We start from the raw sequence: 20,076 nt of genomic DNA, 5'->3' as shown, positions 1-20,076 counted from the left end.
GCAATGTGTTTAGTTTGTAAAGCTGTTGGGGTGGATGCAAGGGGAATACACCTCTTCCATCTTGCTAGGTGTTTTGGGCACCCTAATGGTAAACTGTCATCTGCTGCTTTCCACATGATTGTCCCGGGGTGGGAGGTGGACGCTGACTGTTACGATAAGCAGTTAACCAGACTAACATTCTTCATGGGAGGGTGATGTTGGATGCTATTGACCCTTCAGAGCACTTTGAAATCAACAAGTGAGATCCTTTTAATCCTAATGTAAATAATGCATTTCTACATCTATAGGCTCTGGGAGAATCATACACAGGCTCATACAAGTAGTTCAGTAAAAAGATGTCTTCTTGAGTGTCTGGGAAAAACCAATCGGCATCCATTACAACAATGTTTAATAAATGGCCAATCCTTTTTTATAAGGTATTTACCAGCACCCAGACAGCTAAGTATTCTACCTATTTTACCAATAAGGAAACAAGTTGCAAAGTGACTTGCCCAAGGTGAGACAGCAAGCCAGTGGCACAAATTAGTTTTTCTAATCCAGGAATCGTTTGCTTGCAGTCCTGAGCCCAGACATCACTGCCTTGAGGATGCACGAGCCTACAGAGAACTTTGAAAGTATTGTTGCCTTGCACTGACTAGGAGGTGCAGTAGTCACTACTCCCTAGACAACTTTAGTACACAGTAGTGGAAACCGAGGACAAATAAGCCACGTCCCTTCTGGCATACTTGCCTTGAATATTAAGTTAAGCAGTTCTCATTCAAATGCTCTTTCCCTTCAGCAGTAGCAAAGTGAGAGGAAGTGTCAGTTATTCCCATCTGTTTAGTTATGAAGGGGGATCCCATACGTTTGATTGGAGGTATAGAACATTTCATTCTCCTCTGCTCTATGACCCAGGGCACTTGAATGGCTTGGGAGCTCCCCTGAACATTTTTTCCCTTAGACTTGCTTCCCTTAAGATTTGCCTTCTTGAAGTCCATTGTCTTATTCTGCTGTTTTCTTTCCTACCATTCCTTAGGATTGTGAACTCTGCCATTTCATGATCACTTTCTCCCAAGCTGCCTTCTATCTTCACATTCTCAACCAGTTCCTCCCTATTTGCCAGAATCAGATGTAGAACAGCCCCTCCTCTAGGCACTCTCTCCACCTTCTGTAATAAAAAGTTACCTCCAGTGCATTCCAAGAACATGGATAATCTGTGCCTTGCTGTATTATTTTCCCAACAAATGCCTGGACAATTGAAGTCCCCCATCACCATCAAATCCTGAGCTACGGATGATAGTTGTTTTTTTTTTTTTTAAAAAAAGGCTCATACACTACTTCCTGGTTAGGTGGTCTCTTGTAGACCTACTGTGACATCACCCTTGTTTTTTACCCTTTTATCCTTACACAGAGACTTTGAACAGCTCTGTCTCCATTTCTGTCTTGACCTCAATGCCAGTGTATTCAATTTTTATTACAAGGCAACACCACCTCCCTTTTTTCCATGCATATTGTTCCTGAACAAGCTGTACTCTTCTGTACCAATATTCCAGTTAGGTAAATTATCCTAAGTCTTTGAATCACAATTATGACCTAATACTAGCGAATAATCACAATTTCTAGATCTTCCTGTTTATTCCCTATACTACTTGCATTTGTGTACAGTCATCAAAGCTGCTCATTAGATTTCCCCTCTATATTCCCTCTTTCTCCCTCTATGCTTGCCAACCCATCACCCCAGTCTCTATGTTGTGAACTTTTACCTGTGGCTTTTGTCTCCTGCTCATGTTGAAACTAGTTTAAAGCCTGCCTCACTAGATTATCCAGTCTGTATCCAAAAATACTCTTCCCCTTCCTTGATAGGAGTACCCTATCTCTGCTCAGCGATCCTTCTTGGAACAGCATACTTGAAAAAGCCCATGGAACCAATATTACAATGAGGCTATGAGGAAGGGGCAAATTGGACAGACTGTGACCTTAAATGTATAAGGGCTTGAGAATCTATTGAGCTGTCCTGCAGTGGCTTGAGTGTGGGTACCAGCCTCAGGGCCGACTGTTAGGAAACAGAGCACAAACCCCCAGTTGGTTGAGTTCTATACTTAGATCTCACCAACCAGTTATCAAGTGTGAACTGCCTTATTATGGAGTCTCAGCCAGTCCCCGTAGGTATTCTGGTCTGTCTCCCGACCCAGGTGCGCTGCCTTTACACCAAAGATCACAGCAATATTCAGGTTACTCCCAGTCCCAAAGGACTAGTCACTTACCCCAGCTTAATTGGTCTTCAGATTTCACATGAAAGACTACACTGGTAGGCAGTCCTGTAATAAACTATCTAAAGACTTATTTCCTTTTCCTATTTAATGAGCTGTCTACAAGGTAAAGTAGGTAAACAGATATACACACAAATGAGTTCCAGTCTTAAGATTAAAAGAATAATAGAACCCTTGTATAATCAAGCTCTGTATGTCGGTTAGGGCCAACCAGTGATTATCTTTGCTTACATTCAGTAATCCTTCCCTCCCTTTTTGCTTTAGATTGCCAACTCAGCAGTGTGAAAGAGTTCAGTGCGTGTCTCCTCCTCCTGGGGGTTGAGGGAGGAGCAGTCAGCAAAGTCTTTTATCCTCTTTGATGTTCCACAATAGCTGGTGTTGATGGGCCTTCCTTGGGAGCAAGATGTACTCTCTGTTAAAGAGCAGCACTTTACACTAATACTTCTCTCCTATCTGGTGCTTTATACAGTCACATATCCGAGGGGTAGGCATGTTAGTCTGGATCTGTAAAAGCACATGCATCCGACAAAGTGGGTATTCACCCATGAAAGCTCATGGTCCAATACGTTTGTTAGTCTATAAGGTGCCACAGGACTCTTATACAGTCACACAGGCTTATGCTATAGATGCTTAAATATTACTTTATAATATGGGATACAGCTGGTATAAGTGAGGTTATGCAGGCAGCAACTCCACACCTTCAATAAAGTCTAAGCACTAGCACATTCTTATAACTCTAATATCTCTTTTACCCATAGTAACACACAGGTGAACCAGACTGATTCCAGCTGTGTTTGTCAGTATTCAAGTGGGGCATGGGGACCTTGGCCTAAGCAGGAACCTGGTTCGCTGGCATCACAGAGCAGCGCACAATATTGGTATAAACAATGTGGGTTGAGGCTCTGCCTCGTTCCCTCAGTCCCAGTGGCCAGTCATGTAGCTTTATCATGGTTTCATCCATATTGGGAAGAGGGCTTCAGAGCTGAATGACGTGCTGGAGTTTAGTTTGATGCGGATAGGTGGCATGACTGCTCCTGGACTGTTAAGCTTTCATGTCTGGATGCCACATCTCCAGAAGGATGAGGAGAAATAAAGCGTGCCCAGAATCTATGGGGCTGGAGGGACTGTAGGAGAAAAAATGAATTTAATAGGTAGAATATCCCGTGTAGCCTGTGCAAGCTAGGCCTAAATTCTGCCGCCCCAGGTGGTGTGTCCTGCTATAGCACATGTGAAGCAGAATCCAGAGGTGATCCTGGCAGTTACAGGCCCACAAGCCTAACTTCAGTACCAGCCAAATTGGTTGAAACTCTAGCAAAGAACAGAATTATCAAACAGCTGAACATGATTTGTTGGGAAGATGTCAACGTGGCTTCTGTAAAAGGAAATCATGCCTTGCCGATCTATTTGAATTCTTTGAGGAAGGTTAACAAATGGGGGCAAGGGTGATCCAGTCTATATAGTGTACTTGGACTTTCAGAAACTTTTAACAAGGCTCTTAAGCAAAGTAAGCAGTCATGGGATAAGCGGGAAGGTCCTCTCATGGATTAGTAACTGGTTAAAAGACAGGAAACACAGGGTAGGAATATATGGTCAGTTTTCGCAGAGGGGAGAGGTAAATAGTGGTGTCCCCCAAGGATCTGTATTGGGGTCAGTGTTCAACATATTCATAAATGATATGGAAAAAAGGGTCAAACAGTGAAGTGGCAAAACTTGCAAAGTTACTCATGGTAGTTAACTACAAAGCAGACTGCAAAGAGTTACAAAGGGATCTCAAAAAACTGGGTGACTGGGCAACAAAACGATGGATGAAATTCAGTGTTGATAAGTACAAAGTAATGCACATTGGAAAACATAATCCCAACTATACATATAATATGATGAGATCTGAATTAGCTGTTATCACTCAGAGAGCTTGGAGTCATCAGGGTTAGTTCTCTGCTCAATGTGCAGCAGCAGTCAAAAAAGCTAACCCAATGTTAGGAACCATCAGAAAGGCATAGATAATAAGACACAGTATAATGCTACTATAGAAATCCATGGTATGCTCACACCTTGAATACTTTGTGCAATTCTGGCCTCTCCTTTCAAAAAATGTATACTAATTGGAAAAGATACGGAGAAAGGAAATAAAAATTAAGGCTATGGAACAGCTTCCATATGAGGGGTGATTAAAAAAACTGGGACTTTTCAGCAAAGAAAAGAGATGACTGAGGAGGGATATGATAGAGATTTATAAAATCATGACTGCTGTGGAGGAAGTGAATACAGGAGTGTTATTTACCCCTTCACATAACACAAGAACTAGGGGTCACCCAATGAAATGGTTAGGGTTAGGAAGGGAAAGTATTTCTTCACACAATGCCCAGTCAGCCTGTGGAACTCCTTGCCAGGGGATGTTGTGAAGGCCAATAGTATAACTAAGTTCAAAAAAGAATTAGGTCATGTAGGACAGGTCCATCAGTGGCTATTACCCAAGATAGTCAGGGGCACAACCCTGAGTGTCCTTAGCCTTTGGCTGCCCGAAGCTGGCAGTGGGCAATGGGATGGATCATGCAATGGTTGCCTGTTCTGTTCATTCCTTCTGAAGTACCTGGCATTGATCACTGTCAGAGGCAGGATACAGGGCTAGATGGACCTTTGGTCTGACCCAGTCTGGTCGTTATGTAGCAAGGTATATTTTAAATAGTCTTCATATATTAGTGACCAGACACAGTTTACACTTGCTATTTAGTTTCTTCTGCTGATGAGGCTGTCAAATCCATCTAGCCAAATTTTCTCCTAGAACTGATAACGGAGTTTGAGAAATAGGCTGTTAAACTGCATCTAAAATAATTCCCATAGATACAGTAACTGCTTTAGACAGCCAACGTTCTGAGCAACCTCGTAGATTACTACTTCATTTATTTACTAGGTACGTGTGGGGCTGACTCAGCATCTCTCCATGCATAAGCTACTGGGGTAACTTGACAGCATATTGGAATTTTAGTTCTGCCAGAATTTCCCAAACCAAACCTTTTCTTGGTGTGGTAAGTGCACGATTCCACGGGGGGGTTCAGTGAGCTGGGAGCACTCGGCCAGTCTAACTTCTGCTCCCCAAACTTGGGGTTGTTTTGCCTCATGATCCCAACAGGGTTGTTAACCACCTGACCTTATGGCAGTTTTACTAACATTTCCTCATGTCTGTCTGATTTCTGTACACATGCGCACACTGAGCGCTGCAGGCTTTTGCACTTCAACACTGGGGTGAGATATTTGGCTGTGTGTGTGCGTTCTTCCTGTGTGCTGTCCCAGCTCTGCGCAGACAGCTGGCACAGCAGACCTTGAGCGAACCGCCCAATGACCGTACGATCCATTAAGGTGTCGGTGAAGCACGGTAGTAGCGCCTGGCAGACTCTATGATGATACTAAGACATGGATGCCCGTGACAAAGGACACAGCTCAGTCAGTCAGCGGTGAGACTTTCCACTGCCCCCTCAGAGGGCCAAAGATACTCTCTCTAAGATACATCTTTATACCCTGATATAAACAAGTTACCTTATTTTCTATGAAGGGTCAGTGTGTTTCTGTTATCTGTGGGGAATGTTTTGTACCATCCTTATATCGGGATGTGTTTGCATGAGCACTGCTTAGCAATGTGTATTTCTGCACTATCAGCCCTATTCTTGGCAGATTCTGTGAGCAGGTCCTGTCTCATACCAGGCCTCTGATACAAGAGCTTATGTCTCAGGCTGTCTTCTTACTACAAACACTATGTAGGTGTTGCAGCACCACCACAGCTGTGGATCCTTAGGAAGAACCAGGAATGGATAGAGAAGAATTACAGGGCTGGAAACCCGTTGGAGAATGGGTTTGAACTGAGTTTGTCAGTGATGATGCCTCACAATGCTCCCTGCACACTCTCTCTCCCTCTCCCTCTCCCCCCCAAAAGCTCAGCATCCTTCCTGTCTACAGGGGGCTAATGCGAGGCAGAGGGGTTCGCAGCCTGTTTTCAAAGGTGCTGTGCACTCACAGCTCCTAACTGACTTCAACTGGAGTTGTGGGTGTTTAGCACCTTTGAAAAACAGGCATCTCCAGGATCACAACATAAACCAATTAGCAATTTCCAGACCTGCTCAGAACCATGGTCTGTCTAACTCAGTTGGCTGTCATCAGCCCTAGCCACTGGCAGCTGCTTCAGAGAAAGGAGGAAGAGAACCAGTAGCCAGTGGTTCTGAGATAACCAGCCCATAGAAGTTTCCTCCTGACCCCCATTAGCTAATAATGGCTTATACCCTGAAGCTCGACATTTCATATCCCTTCCCCAACTCCAAGGGCTTGTGTAAAAAGGAAGGTAGGTTCTGTTAATTATTAATTACACTGGTACAAAAGATTGTTTCAGTAGCTTACTTCATTCCATTAAGAACTGGGGTAAGTCACTCTTAAATTGAAATAATTGGCCCCTGAGTTGGGGGCACAGCACCTGGGAGGGGTTCTCCCATTTCTTCAGGAAGTCGTCTTTGCCTTTGGCTAGGAACTCCTTCACTGTAAGGGAAACAGGGAGCAGCATGAGCCTTTTGCATCCATTTAATGGTTTATATTCACGCCTAAAGTTGAAACACTGCACATTTCTCATGGGGCCAACCCCTATTTATTCCCCTGCCCTTACTTTAACCACTAGACCAGTGGTTCTCAACCTGTGGTCCTGGATCCCTGGGGGTCGGCAGATTATGTCTAAGGGGTCTGTGAAAGGTGATCATTCCCACAGACCAGTGGTTTTTGGCCTGTGGACCTCTGGGGATCTGCAGACTGTCTCAGATTTCCAAAGAAGTCCCCACCTCCATTCAAAATTTTTTAGGTTGAGAATCACTGCACTAGACTTTAACAGACCACTGAATATTAGCTGCAGAGACAGTACCAGGTGGCCTGGGGGTGCCATTTATCCTGTGTTCAGAGTCACTGAAATACACTTAGTGACTAGCTTAGTTTAAGCATGAGAGTCCTGCTGGGAGAAGCAGTTGAGCTTCCTGTATGAAACTGGCCAAGATCTCTTGTGATGCATCTTTGGTTCTCCTCTTGTGTGCTCTGAGCCTGACAGGCCTCAGTCCAGTGCACGCACACACACCAACTATCTATGTTATTTCTGAAGTAACCAAGTTCCGTGCCTCCCCAATCCCAGGAACAATAAATATTCAAAGCCAAAAAGAAATTTCTTCAGGCAGTGTCTCCCAGCTTTGAATTATTAGCACTGTCTGCTAAAAAAATTAATAGTTCCTTTCCTGAGGAATAATTCTTTACATTCCGGGTCTTTCTTTCTGAGCGGTGGAGGAGTTGGAGTTTATAGGGGCCAGCAGTCAAGAATAAAAAGAAACAAAAAAATATGGTCTTAAGTCAAAGCCTGGTTTAGTTTGTGGTCAAAAGAATGTATCTGGTGGAGGTTTAGTATTCGAGTCAAAGCTTGCAGAGTCAGGCAATGGTTGTGGGGAATGATCTTTGTATAAATTAGAGGTGAATTGATACGGAAATGTAAGACAACTTTATTTTGCATAGGGTCTCAACGCTTTACAGAGAGAAATGACACATTGCAGAAAAAGAGAGACAAGCAAGAAAGCTAGCAAGGCTCGTAGGTGGCACAAGCTGCAGAATAGAAGGTTCCTGCTCAGATGCTGGTAAAACTGCAGTGGTGCTAGATGAGTGGAGTGAGGTGGGGAGGAGAGTTGAGCAAGACAGTCCATGAGGCGGTTCTGATTAGCTCAGCACCACAGGCGTGATCAAACGGTGCAACTCAATGACTTAGGATGTCACTGAGGCCCAAAACTTAGTGAGATTTTAAAAGGGACTGGATATTTATACAGGTAATAGACTATCCAGGTTAGTGTTAAACTTTGGAAGGGGATATTAAATCCCGTGCTGCAGTGCTCAAGCTATATTCTTAACCATCCAATTCCTAGTAGTTTCCTGCACTTCTTTTGTAGCATCTGGTACTGGCCACTGTCAGAGACAGGCTACTGAGAAGGCAATCTCAGTTGATCAATGTTGTAAATCAGTTAGGGGATGGCAGGACCATGGTTTTGTATCTCATCTGTATGATAGCACCACACAGCTGCCTAATGCCGTGCAGGGTGGGTTGAGTGTTAAAAATCCCACAGAGCTTTTGCAAGCATTAGCAGCATTAACATTGCTCTCCTGGTCAAATTCCAACTCCAGTTGTACTGTCTCCGCTGTTTCTTTTGGGTATGAGTTTCTTCTGTGTTTTCTTGTTCTACACTCCAATGTTGCAGTGTGCAGTTAAACAGCCACTATGTATCAGTCCGGAGGTGGGTGCATTTCAGTGATGGGCAAATAGTTCTTAATCTGTAACCTTTATATCAATTTGTAAGGTACTTTGGTAGCTCTAATGGTTGAACAGTGCTTTAAAGAAAACCTGCTATTAAAGAATTTAAACATCTAAAGTCAGAAGCATAATGTTTATTTTATGTCTTTAAGACTTGTCATAATCCATAAGATTGGTTATATAAAGTGTTCCCAGGGGTCCCTACAAAAACATTCTCAGGGGCTCCGTGCCTGCAATGTGAGCATGCCTCTGCTTACTCCTTTCCTGAGATCAGCCAGTCTGTGGAAATTTACGAGGGTCTCTCTGCCCTGTGCGCTGTTCGCTGTTCTGTGCTGATTCATGTTCTCAGGATCCTTACGAAAACTTCCCATGCTCTGGCAGGTCCTACATAGAGAGCAGACAGGGTTGGGGGGGCAAAGGAGATGGGGTGGGGGAGAAGCACCATGTGAACCCACCTCAATCCAAAACCTAGCTGGGGGAGGTCAGATTTGTGGCTGCCGAACGGCTTGACAGTGTCCCTTTAAGGGATCATAAAAGCAACGCTTGGCGTTTTCATCCCCAATGCACTGGGGTGCGTGGCCACAGAGCGCCTGTGCATGACCCCTTCAGATTAGCCAGATGGCAGAGGGAAGGCCAATGAGTTTGCAAGCATCGTAAACCCTCTTGGTATAACCATCAGCCAGTGAAGTGCTGCCTCTTTCTGTGGCCAGCCTTGGCTCCTCGTCCCTCTTCAGCTATGTTGTTGTTGAACGGACTCCAGCTGGAATGGAGCAAACAGCGGCTTTTCCTCCAGCGGGAATGCGATATCTAAAGGGAGTGTGGCATGAGCTCATTGCTGCCGCACAGATTCACCCTATCACAGCCAGCGCCTCCAGGAGAACAGTCATATCTTCTCATCTCAGTCCTGCTGGGCCCCCTTACCCGTGGGCACCACTGCGATCAGTAATACCAGTCCTTTGCATTGCACAGTTCCAGCTGTCCTGGGCTCTCCAAGTGCTCGCCCAGCAGCAGTGACGTTAGCCCCACAACACTCCTGTGGGAGAGACCAGGGTGTTTTACAGACGGGGAAACTGAGGCCCGGCGTTTTTGTCCTAGCTCACCGCAACAAAGTGACAGAGCTGGGAGGAGAACCCAGATCCCTCATTCCCGAGGCCACCCTTCTCCCTAAAGGTGCCAAGTCCAACAGTTCCCTTCGTTTCAGTGACATTCCCTGGGCCTCTGTCCCTGCAACCTTCCCTTCTCCCACCTCCTCAGCTTTCTGCTCCTCCAGCTGCCTCCCCACTGCCTAGGCTGGTTCTTCCCTTGCTCTGCCTCGCCCCTGTGGGTTCCCTTCTCACGGGGCCAAAGCCCTGGCATCAGGGGAAGGGAGCTGGAGTGACGTACCATCCTGGATGCTGTGGATCCGCATGCTACACTGCTCAACTACCACGCTGATGGCAGGAAGAGACTGATACAGCGAAGTCTTCCATCTTGTGAGTGCCTGTTGGCTACTGCCCCCACTCAGCATGCCCAGCAGTCCGAGGTTTCCTCCTTCCCCTCAGCACTCCCCTGTCTCTTCTCTTTCAACGTCGGACACAAGAGGCCAGTTACCAGGAAAACTCATTAGGGTCCCAGCGGGGTAATAACTCTTCCGGTTTTATTGAGAGGAAATAAAATACTACCAATACAGCGTTTCACCAGATACCCCCTCCTTCCCCGCACAGCTGCTAAATCAAGTGAGTCCACCTCGAAAGGCCCTTTTTTCTTTGTGAAGCCGGCTGGGTGCCCTGAGGCACGAGCGAGGAGGTGGAACTGCACTGTGTGGCCGTTTGGTTTTAAATCACCAGCAAAGCTGCTTCGTTCCTGGGGTGCATTCTTACACGGATCTAGCTCTCCACAGGCAGCCAGGGCCTGTGATCAGCGGAAAGTGGCAACTGGCTGCAGACCCACTCCTGCATCCTATGGAGCCGAGACAGGCGAGTAATACTCATCATCCTGGATTCCTGGAGCGCTGCCTGGATGGGTCTTAAAGTCCTTTACAGGCTTTGCTACCGGCTAACACTTTTATTAGCTACAAATTGTTGACCTGAAAATAGAAACCTTCACCCTCCCCTCCCACCCGACCCCGTTCCAGGAACCTTCTGCTGGAGTCCTGCATGCAGGTTTTGTCAGGGTCAGGCTGTGTATATACAGTAATTACTGTATTTACCACTGAGCTCCAGTCTTCCAGCCACTTCTGCGGCAGAACGCAGCAGCTGTTTTACAGCACCAGTAGTAATACCCTGGAAGCTGTTCTGTGAAATTGAAAGGTGGTAAACTCAACTGTCAAAAGGAAATACTTTTGACATGTTGTGTAATTAGACTTTGGAACTCAAGGCCACTGGATGTTGTTGAGGCCAAGAATTTAGCTTTGAAGTGGGATGCTTATACGGATAACAAGAATATCCAGCATTAATGCTAACAAGGGATCGAAAACTTCACACTTTCAGGCATTAGGATGAGACTTTAATGGGCTTGTGGGGGCAGATTACCTTACATCTGCTACTGTGGGGTTTCTGCCTCTTCCTCTGGAATATCAGGTGCTGCCCCCTGTTATAAACAGGTTACTAGGCTAGATGGACCTTGCGTCTGTTCCAGTCGGGCGGGTCCTACATTCTTATATAGAGCTGCTCAGCTGCAGAAGCCTTCTTAAATGAAAAGCTTCACCACCACGTGAGTTATACCTCTGCGTTACACCTGGAGAAACTGAGGCATGGCCTAATGTTATGGTCCGTCTGAGGCTGCTCATGGAATCTGTGGGCGAACCAGGATTAGTTCTTAGGCCTGGTTTTTAGACTAACTCAATAGTGTCCTTCCTGGTGCAAAGGTTTAGTGTAGGAAGCACTGACTGCATTATCCAACTGAATCTTTGGAAGGCGATTTCCCCAACGCAGAATCTGACCAGAGCAAGCTTTTGTCTGGGTATTTCTGTGCCTCACGTACACTGTTAGTACAGCCCTATTAACTGTGTGTCCTAAGCTACTCTGTCAAGTAGACCTGCAATTGAAACGGGGCCTGCTCAGCCAGTACAGATACAGAATAAATAGGTTGTGTAGTGTTTCTTTAAATCTGTACAGAGAGGTGCTGGGGAGCTGGGGCAGAGCTAGGTGGGATCTCTACAGGAAAGCAAGGGAAAATAATCTGGCCTAGTAGACAGAGGTTTTGGACTGGCACTTGGGAAACCTGGATTCTATTCTTGGCTTGGCCACTGAGGTGACCATGGGCAAGTCACTTAACTGTCTGGTGCCTCAGTTTCCCCTCCTGTAAAACGGAAATAAGGATGCTTACCTTCAAAATGCTTTGAGATCTACAGATGAAAAGCACTATATCAGAGCTGGGTATTATTACTGTTTTCAGGGTCCTGATCTATTGACTCTGGCCATCTTAAACAGGAGTTTATTCAAGAAAACAGCGCCAGGCTTCCCTGCAGCTTGAGTCCCTGCTTTGTGTACCAGGGACACCACCTTGCCTGGAACGGTGTACACCATGCTGCGTCCCGTCGGGGCTGAGCAGCACGGAAACACGGCTGCATGCACAATGCACCAAGTACCGAAAAGGCGCTTTTCCGCCTGCCATTTCTCTTGTTCTCAGGCCAAGCCTGTTTTCCCTTTTTTTGCATTTAGCTGCGTGTGTGTGTTCTGAGTTTCCTCTCCTAATCTGCCTCCTGCATCCTGTCCCAGCAGCCCCCGCTGCTCTTTCACATGCTCAGAAAGTGACTTTTCAATCCCTCGGAACTCCCTTTTGAACTTTGTTCCCTTACCCAAGGAAAAGAGCCGCAGGCCAAATAGCAAACTCTATGACTGTCTTTAAGGTGGGGAAACTGAGGCCCGGAGCACATTCAAATGGCAACATCTGTGATGATATTTATTTAGCCATCTATTATATTTGACTTTGTCCACCAACGAGAACCCACTCTCTCCTATTAGCACAAATGCATTTTAAGCCAGTCTTTACCTAGGAGGGAGCCGGATGAGGTCCAATGTTGAGGGGCAACTTTGCCAGTGGGGTTCTCACCCCCTGCTGCGCACTGGGCCGGAGGCTGTGGAAGGTGGGATGCGCTGGGCTAGGTGGATGTTGGAGCTGAGCCCATCTGGCAAGTCCCACACGAATATCTACAGATAAATTCCCGCTGGGCCGGAGCCAGCACGGGAAACTTTCGGCCCCAAAGTTGAACGTGTGTGAAAATGGGGCGCAGTGGAAACTTGGGTGTGTGGAGTTAGGGGGCTGCGCCCCGGAGGGATCCTGGGCAGAAGTGGCTTGTTCTAGGGTTGCGGGGTGAGCCCAGCCGCTTCCCCCGGCCCGGTCCGGTCCGGTCCCCGCCGAGCTGGGCTCTCCGGAGCCCGCTGGGAGCGGACAGCGGCTCCTGCCTCGCACCGGCTGGTGGCTGCCGGCCGGGCGCGGCCAGGACTGAGACCCCCGGCTGGCTGGGGGTGGGGGGTCCCCAGAGACCGGCTCCCTGGGGCCCGGCTGGGGGGGAGGAGCCTCCCCACAGGAGGCGGCACCAGGGCCCTCCCCGGGGCGGGCCAGGGCGTGGGCGGCTCCTCCGGCTCTGGGCAGGGCCGATCCGCCCCTTCCTTTGCCCCAGCCCGGCCTGCTGCGCAGCCATGGCCGCCTTGCTGCAGCTGGAGAGCCGGGAGGCCGGGCTCTGCCTCGGCAAGTTCGTCTTCGGTGAGCGGGGCTGGGGCGGGCTGGGAGCGCACACGTGGGGAGCTGGAGCCGCTAGGAGTGGGGCTGGGAGCGCACGTGGGTAGGTGGGGCTGCTAGGAGTGGGGCTGGGAGCGCACGTGGGGAGCTGGAGCCGCTAGGAGAGGGGCTGGGAGGAGTGGGGCTGGGAGCGCACGTGGGGCGCTTGGACTGGTAGGAGTGGGGCTGGGGGCGCTGGAGCCGCTAGGAGTGGGACGAGGAGCGCACATCTGGGGAGCTGGAGCTGCTGGGAGGGGGGCTGGGAGCGCACGTGGGGAGCTGGAGCTGCTAGGAAGGGGGCTGGGAGCGCACATGTGGGGGGCTGGAGCCTAGGAGTGGGGCTGGGAGCGCACGTGGGGAGCTGGAGCCTAGGAGTGGGGCTGGGAGCGCACACGTGGGGCGCTGGGGCTGCTAGGAGGGGGGCTGGGAGCGCACACGTGGGGAGCTGGAGCCTAGGAGTGGGGCTGGGAGCGCACACGTGGGGCGCTGGGGCTGCTAGGAGGGGGGCTGGGAGCGCACACGTGGGGAGCTGGAGCCTAGGAGTGGGGCTGGGAGCGCACACGTGGGGCGCTGGGGCTGCTAGGAGGGGGGCTGGGAGCGCACACGTGGGGCGCTGGGGCTGCTAGGAGGGGGGCTGGGAGCGCACACGTGGGGAGCTGGAGCTGCTAGGAGGGGGGGCTGGGAGCGCACATGTGGGGAGCTGGCCTGCGGCTGGGAGCACACGTGTGAGGGGAGAAGCTCTGGGTCTGTGTGTGTTGGGGGCAGGGAATCAGAGTTGGGGGGAGGGTGTTTGGAGGGGGGTTCTGGTTGGGACTGGGAGGAGTTGGGGGCAGTGTTCCCTCTGATTTCTCCCACCCATGTGGGGAACGATTTGATGTGCCCCAGTGAGGAGGTGAGGTGGGACACATCACCTTCATATTGGTGCATGTGACAAAATCCATGGGTGGCACCGAGGGGGCTCAGAGCTGGGGCAGATGGCTGGGTGCAGGGAGTGAGGGTGTGGGCTCTGGGGTGGGGCTGAGGATGAGGGGCAGAGGGTTGGGTGCAGGGAGTGAGGGTGCGGGCTCTGGGGTGGGGCTGAGGATGAGGGGCAGAGGGTTGGGTGCAGGGGGTGAGGGCTCTGACTGAGAGTGTGGGGGGCCGGGCTGGGGGAGGGCTGCCCCTGGGGCTGGGCTGCGCCGCCGTGGCAGGTTGGGGACTGGGGGAGGGACACCCCTCCCTTGGCTGCGGCAGGCCCCCGGGCGGATTCCCTGGGCGCCTGCACGGCGGTAAGTAGGCGGCTGCGTAGCTTACAGGCAGTTTGGTTGAGGGTGACGTATTTAGGGTGGGGAAGCGGGTGAGGGGCCGGGGGCAGGGAGAACTGGGGTTTGTGGGGGCTGGGGTATAGAGGAAGGCCTGGCTGGGGTAGAGGGTCTGTGCTGGGGGGACACTGATGGGCCCCGTGGGGCGGAGGAGGGATCCAGCTGAAATGGAGGAACTGGGGGGCCAGGCTGCAGTGCCGGTGAGTTTGCCCTTATCTATGAGAGCTCAGGGACCGTGTGGTGCCTTTCTCCAGCTGCTCCCAGCCCTGCGATTGCTGTTCGCGCCCTCCCCCGATAGCTGGGGGGCTGTCGGGACCCAGGGTGCTCCCTGCAATCTGCTGACCCATTGGCTCATCCCAGCCAGGTGCTAGGGGGTGGGCTCTGGAGCCACCCCACAGGGAGAAACCGCTGGGCGCTGTTTGGAGAAGGAGCCAGGCAGAGCATGGGGTGTCAGTGCATTGCTCTCACCTCCCAAAGGAGGCACCGGCCTCGCTTCCCGGCTGTGCGGATGGGCTAGGGCTCCGCTGAGCACTGGAGTGCAGCTGGCTCTGGGGTGACTCTCAGCTTCTCCAGCTAGAGCCACAGGAGGGAATGTCGGGCAGCCAGAGCTTGGGATTCAGCCGGGTCAGCGGCCCCAGTGTCTCCGCATGGCTCTCTGGGAGGAAGCAGCCAGCTCCTTCGCGTTTACTGACGCCTCACGTGGATTCCCCAGGCTGCGAGTTGACGGGCAGTACCAGGTCCTATACCTTTAAGGTGGATGAAGATGACAACTCTGAGCATATCCTGGCCCTGTCTATGGTAAGAGGGAACCCTGGCTCTGCGGACAGGGCTAACGTCACTTACTTTCTCTGGCTGGCTTCTGCGCTGTCCTTCCCTCTCCCCCGCCCGGCTCCTGCTCACCCTCAGGTTCACGATGGGGCTCTGTAGCAGCGGCGTCTGGTGGAGGCAGGACGTGGGAGGAGAGGAGACGTTGCTCTGTGTCTCAGTGACGATCCTCAGCTCACGGTCAGGTCCTGCCTCTTCTACGGGCGAGTGCTGCTGCTCAGGCAGAGCGGGCGGTTCAAGGCATCTGCTTCCCCTTATACTGGATCCTTCCGCCTCTGCTGGCTCGGGCCAGGGACCGGGCCTGGAAGGTGTGTCTGAGCACAGAGCGCGGTCTGCCCGGCGGTCCGGAGAGAGCGGTGAAGGGGGGGAACCATGTCCCTCTAGGGAGCTGGGGGGAGCAATCGTGTGCTGCAGTGCAGTCTGCTTGATTTATCTGCACCCCTCGTTCCTTGTGCATGTTTTAACCCCCTGGGGCATGTGCTAGTGGTTAGAGCAAGGTCAGCACCTGGGCTGTGCTCTGAGCTCTGCCTGTGAGTTTCTGTCCGTCCTTGGATAAGTCACTTCATCGAGGAATTGCCAGGCTGGCAGTGTCTCTGCTCCAGCATCCTTGCTTGCCAGGTGTTGGCAGCAGCTTCTTCAGAAGGTGCAAGAAACCCGTAGTGGACCGTGAGGGAATAATTGCTGCTGCGGGAAGTCCCCATCTCGCCCGGTCAGTTAGTGGTTGGCTCGTGCCCTGGTGCAATGTCCCGGCGACAGGCCTGTGCAGTGTCACGATGGCTGCTTGCACCATCCATGTACTGGTCTGATCCTGGGGTTGGACCTTGGTTTGCAGGGTTGGCACAAGTTGGTCCAGGTGCGAGCCGCCCTTTGCAGTCAGACCCTGATTGGATGCACCGTCCCCCCCTGAGGTGGCTGCCCCATTAACTCTTCGCTCTGCTCCCTCCCAGGTCTGCCTGACAGATGGCGCAAAGGACGAATGCAACGTGGTGGAAGTCGTGGGGCGTAACAGTCAGAACCAGGAGATTGCTGTGCCAGTGGCCAATCTGAAGCTGTCGTGCCAGCCTGCGGTAAAAGGACCTCGTGGGGCGACCGGGCTGGGGCTGGGGCTGGGGCTTGGGGATGTGTGTAAGCCTTGGGTTTGTTCTCTAGCCTCTTACCAGCATGCGTGGGTGTGCTCACTGCTGCCGTCTGTTGGACAGAATCGGACCTGCTCAGCTATTGGTGTATGACCCTGTAGCGGCTGCCACCCACGGAGGATATAAACCCTAGTGGTACTGCAGCGGGTGGGAATCCCCTTCCCCTCCAGTGGTGCTGCAGGGTGGTTGCAGCCCAAAGCCCTGGTTCCCCTGGGTCTGGTTTAGCTGGTCACTGTGCTGCCTGTCTGCATCGGAGGAGAGGCTGATCCAGGACAGAGCTGGGGGCAGGGGAGCCTGGTGCTTGGTTAGCAGGGGGCTGGCGGCTCAGGACTGAGAGGCATCGGTGGGGCTGTGCGTGTGGGAATTGGCCTGACTTTAACGTTCTTTCCCTGCACCGTGGTTCCTCGGTCACTGAAATTCACCCTGCCCTTAATGCCATGGCTGCAGGGTGCCCTCTTTGGCTGGCTCTGCTGCCCCCTTGGGAGCCGCGGCAGCCTGAGCAGGAAGCATCACGTGGTTCGGGGCTGGCCAGGACCCCTTCCTTGCGGTGAGGGAGCCCAGGCTCAGGCCCTACCACTGACTCTGCTGCTTCTCACTGTCTCTTCCCAGCTCAGCCTGGACAACTTCCAGCTCCAACCACCTGTGACCTTCCACCTGAAATCCGGCTGCGGCCCCGTGCACCTCTCCGGACGGCACCAGATCAGTAAGGAGCTGGGGGGCGCTGCTCGGCGCGGAAGGGGACGCGGCCCAGGAGGAAATGCCGAGTGGGGGCTCTGTCCCGGCAGCTGGTTCGTTCAGGGGAGGCCAGGGGGCGGAGATAGGGAGGAATTTACCGCCTGCAGACTGGTCACTGCCTGGACAGGTGACGTGGCTGGGCTGCGTCTGCAGAGATGGGTCTGATGCCTGAGTGCTGTTATCTGCCCCAATCAGCTCCCACTCTGCCTGGCTGAGCGCCTGGGTCAGTTGAGCGGCTGGCCCCATAACCGTGCCCCAGAGCTGCCCCCCGGGCATGTCACTGAGTGCTCGGGCTGGTTGGGTGGTGCCGGAGGCAGCTGGCCCTGGCCCCTCGCTTTCTCCCTGTGGGCGCGTCCCAGCCGTGGGCAGTGAGGAGGTGGGGGGTAGCGGAGCTGTGAGAACCGGGAGGGGAGAGGGCGCCCCTGTGTTGAAAGGCCCAGCACACAGAGAGCGTGACAAGGGGCTGTCTGTGTGTCAGTGCACAGGAGAGCACCCTCTGAGGAAGAGGAGAGCGTGGAAGAGGAGGAGGAAGAACTCACCCCCATCATGCCAGCCAAGAAGCAGCGAAGGAGGCAGTAGCTGGGAGGTACAGGGGGTGGGGGGGACCCCGGACCTAGCTCCTGGGGGAGCCATGCAGCATTGGGGGCATTGTTCCTGTCCAGGGAAGCTGCTTCCAGAGGCCCGATGGAAGAGCTCATTTGGGGGGCGAGGAGGGGGATCCTGTCTGCCCCTTCCATTGCGGGGTTGCAGCCGGGTGAGCTCGGGTTCGAGGCAGCGAGAGCGAGATGGGCGGCGTTCGCCCCCTGCCCTGAATGGAAGCAGTGGCTGGGCCTGCGTGGCGGGGGAATGAAGGGGGCGGCAGCTGCCCGTCTCACCTCTGTCTTTGTCCCCAGGTGCTGCCCTGGCTCTGGCTGGAGCCCTGCCCCCGGACGGCTGATTCTTCTGGGACTTCTCTGGTTTACGTGTCAATTTGCTGCTTGTTTGTTCCTGTCAGGCTTGGGGGGCTCCCTCCCATTGAGGGGATGCACTGGGGTGAGCCCTGTCCCCGCACAGGGCCATGGAGGCTGATACTGGGGAGCTGCACTGGGCCCAGTGTGTGCTGGGGGGCTCTGCTCTTTGTAGTGACATCCCCAGCACCTGGAGGCGAGCCAGCAAAGCAATCAGTGTCATGCTCAGCGAACCCCGCGCCCCACCTGTGTTGCTCAGGAGAGGGGGTTTCTGGGGCTTGGTCCCTGTTTCCTTACTCTGCCAACCAGCCCTTTGCTTGGTCCAGCTCAGCCCTGCTCTGTTGCACCCTCTGAGATGCCAACAGACCTCCCACTGGAGCCGGGGGAGTGCAGCTAGAGCGGTCGGTTTCACCTTGCGATTCTGGGGCTGCCTAGTGCTGAGTGGGGCCGTGGCATCTCTCTCTCCCCATGTCAGTTTGTGTTCAGGGGGGGAGAGGGGTGTTAAGCCCCTTTTTTAATATTTGCTGCCTTTACACATGGAAGTTTTAGGGGGAACCTTGATCCCACCCCCCAGAACTCCTTTCACCAGTGCAATGTCTCGTTGAGTCGGGTGTGTATATGGCACCTTTGACCTTGGTATCCAAGATCCATCTGTGCTGCACCGTGCATTACAGGGCCAACTGGTGCTGGGGCCTCATCTGGGTGTCACTGGATCATGCCAGGTCTGGGCTGCCTTTGGGTTCTCCCCCCCCTTGCTGGACCATCAGTGGTTCCCCAGCCAAACCCCACTTCTGTAAAGGGCTATTTACACCTTGCAATAAACATTTCTGATTGGGTGTCAGCTGCGCAGTTGGTGTGGGCTGGGATTGGTTATCTCCTCGTGATGCTCTGCCTGCTGTGGCGTCATAGATCAGGGTTGGAAGGGACTTCAGGAGGTATCTAGTCCAACTCCCTGCTCAAAGCAGGGCCAAGCCCCAGCCAGATTTTTACCCTGGTTTCCAAATGGCCGCCTCAGGGATTGAACTCACAACCCTGGGTGTAGCAGGCCAATGCTCAGACCACTGAGCTATCCCGCCCCCATCTCTCCCAACACTTGCTTGTTGTGTCGTCACTCAATGGAGATGCCAGGCTGCTCCTGGCTTGGCCACGGGGCTCCCTGCAGGGTCACTTGTCCTTCCTCCAGGCCTGGCCTATGCATGCAGCCTCCACGCCGCTCCTGCCTGCAGCCAGGCGTGGGAGCGAGAGGTCAGCCACGGAAGGGGCCGTGTCTCCTATGGCGGCGCAGGGCAGGAACTCGGCATTGCCGCTCTGACCCCTCAGAGTAGCTGTTAATGACGCTGCCTGGCTTGGGCTGTGCCCATCTAGGCCGGTCACGGAGCAGCCCTGTGCTGGCGGCTGGAGAAGGTGGGCCCCACTGGCTCATCTGTCTCCCCCTCCCCTGGCTCCCCACAGCAGCACCATCCCCGCCCCGAGGAGCGGTGAGATCTGCAGGAGAGAGCCAGGCTGAAAGGGGAGGGCAGCTGGTCCAGAGTTAGAACTGCGCTTTGCTGGGAAACCCATCAGGGGAGGGGGGCTCCCCTCTGCCTCCCTGGGCTCCCAGCCCTTTAAAACCCACCTGCCTGTGCCCAGCCTCCGCCACCAGCGCCAGGCTCCCCTGTGCAGGGCTGGGACCAGCTGGTGCAGAGGAAGGGGCGGGACGCCCCCTAGTGGACAATGGCGGAGTAGCCTGCCCAGGTGGGAATTCCTGTCCGAGCACCCTGTGAATCAGGACCGTTTACGCCTCTTGTCCCCCACCCTGTATTCAGCTGCTCCTCGGGGCGTCCTACCCTTTCTCTGAATCCTACGCTCGACACCTCTGACATCTTGTGGCAG

The 20,076-nt window shown here is 52.7% G+C and overlaps 1 protein-coding gene across 1 annotated transcript; it reads left to right on the top strand.

Moving 5' to 3' along the window:
• The first annotated feature begins 13,135 nt into the window (after positions 1-13,135).
• Positions 13,136-19,045, top strand: NPM3 (nucleophosmin/nucleoplasmin 3). The gene is made up of 6 exons (XM_050958252.1): positions 13,136-13,245; positions 15,274-15,359; positions 16,334-16,453; positions 17,132-17,225; positions 17,736-17,843; positions 18,151-19,045. The coding sequence occupies exons 1-5, from the start codon at positions 13,182-13,184 to the stop codon at positions 17,834-17,836; spliced, it is 465 nt and encodes a 154-aa protein (XP_050814209.1). The 5' UTR covers positions 13,136-13,181; the 3' UTR covers positions 17,837-17,843; positions 18,151-19,045.
• The last annotated feature ends 1,031 nt before the right edge of the window (positions 19,046-20,076 follow it).

Source organism: Gopherus flavomarginatus, chromosome 6 (genome assembly GCF_025201925.1).
Source record: "Gopherus flavomarginatus isolate rGopFla2 chromosome 6, rGopFla2.mat.asm, whole genome shotgun sequence".
In the NCBI taxonomy this organism is placed as follows: Eukaryota; Metazoa; Chordata; order Testudines; family Testudinidae; genus Gopherus; species Gopherus flavomarginatus.
Note: the sequence above shows the minus strand (reverse complement) of the source record. Positions and strands in the feature narration are given on the sequence as shown.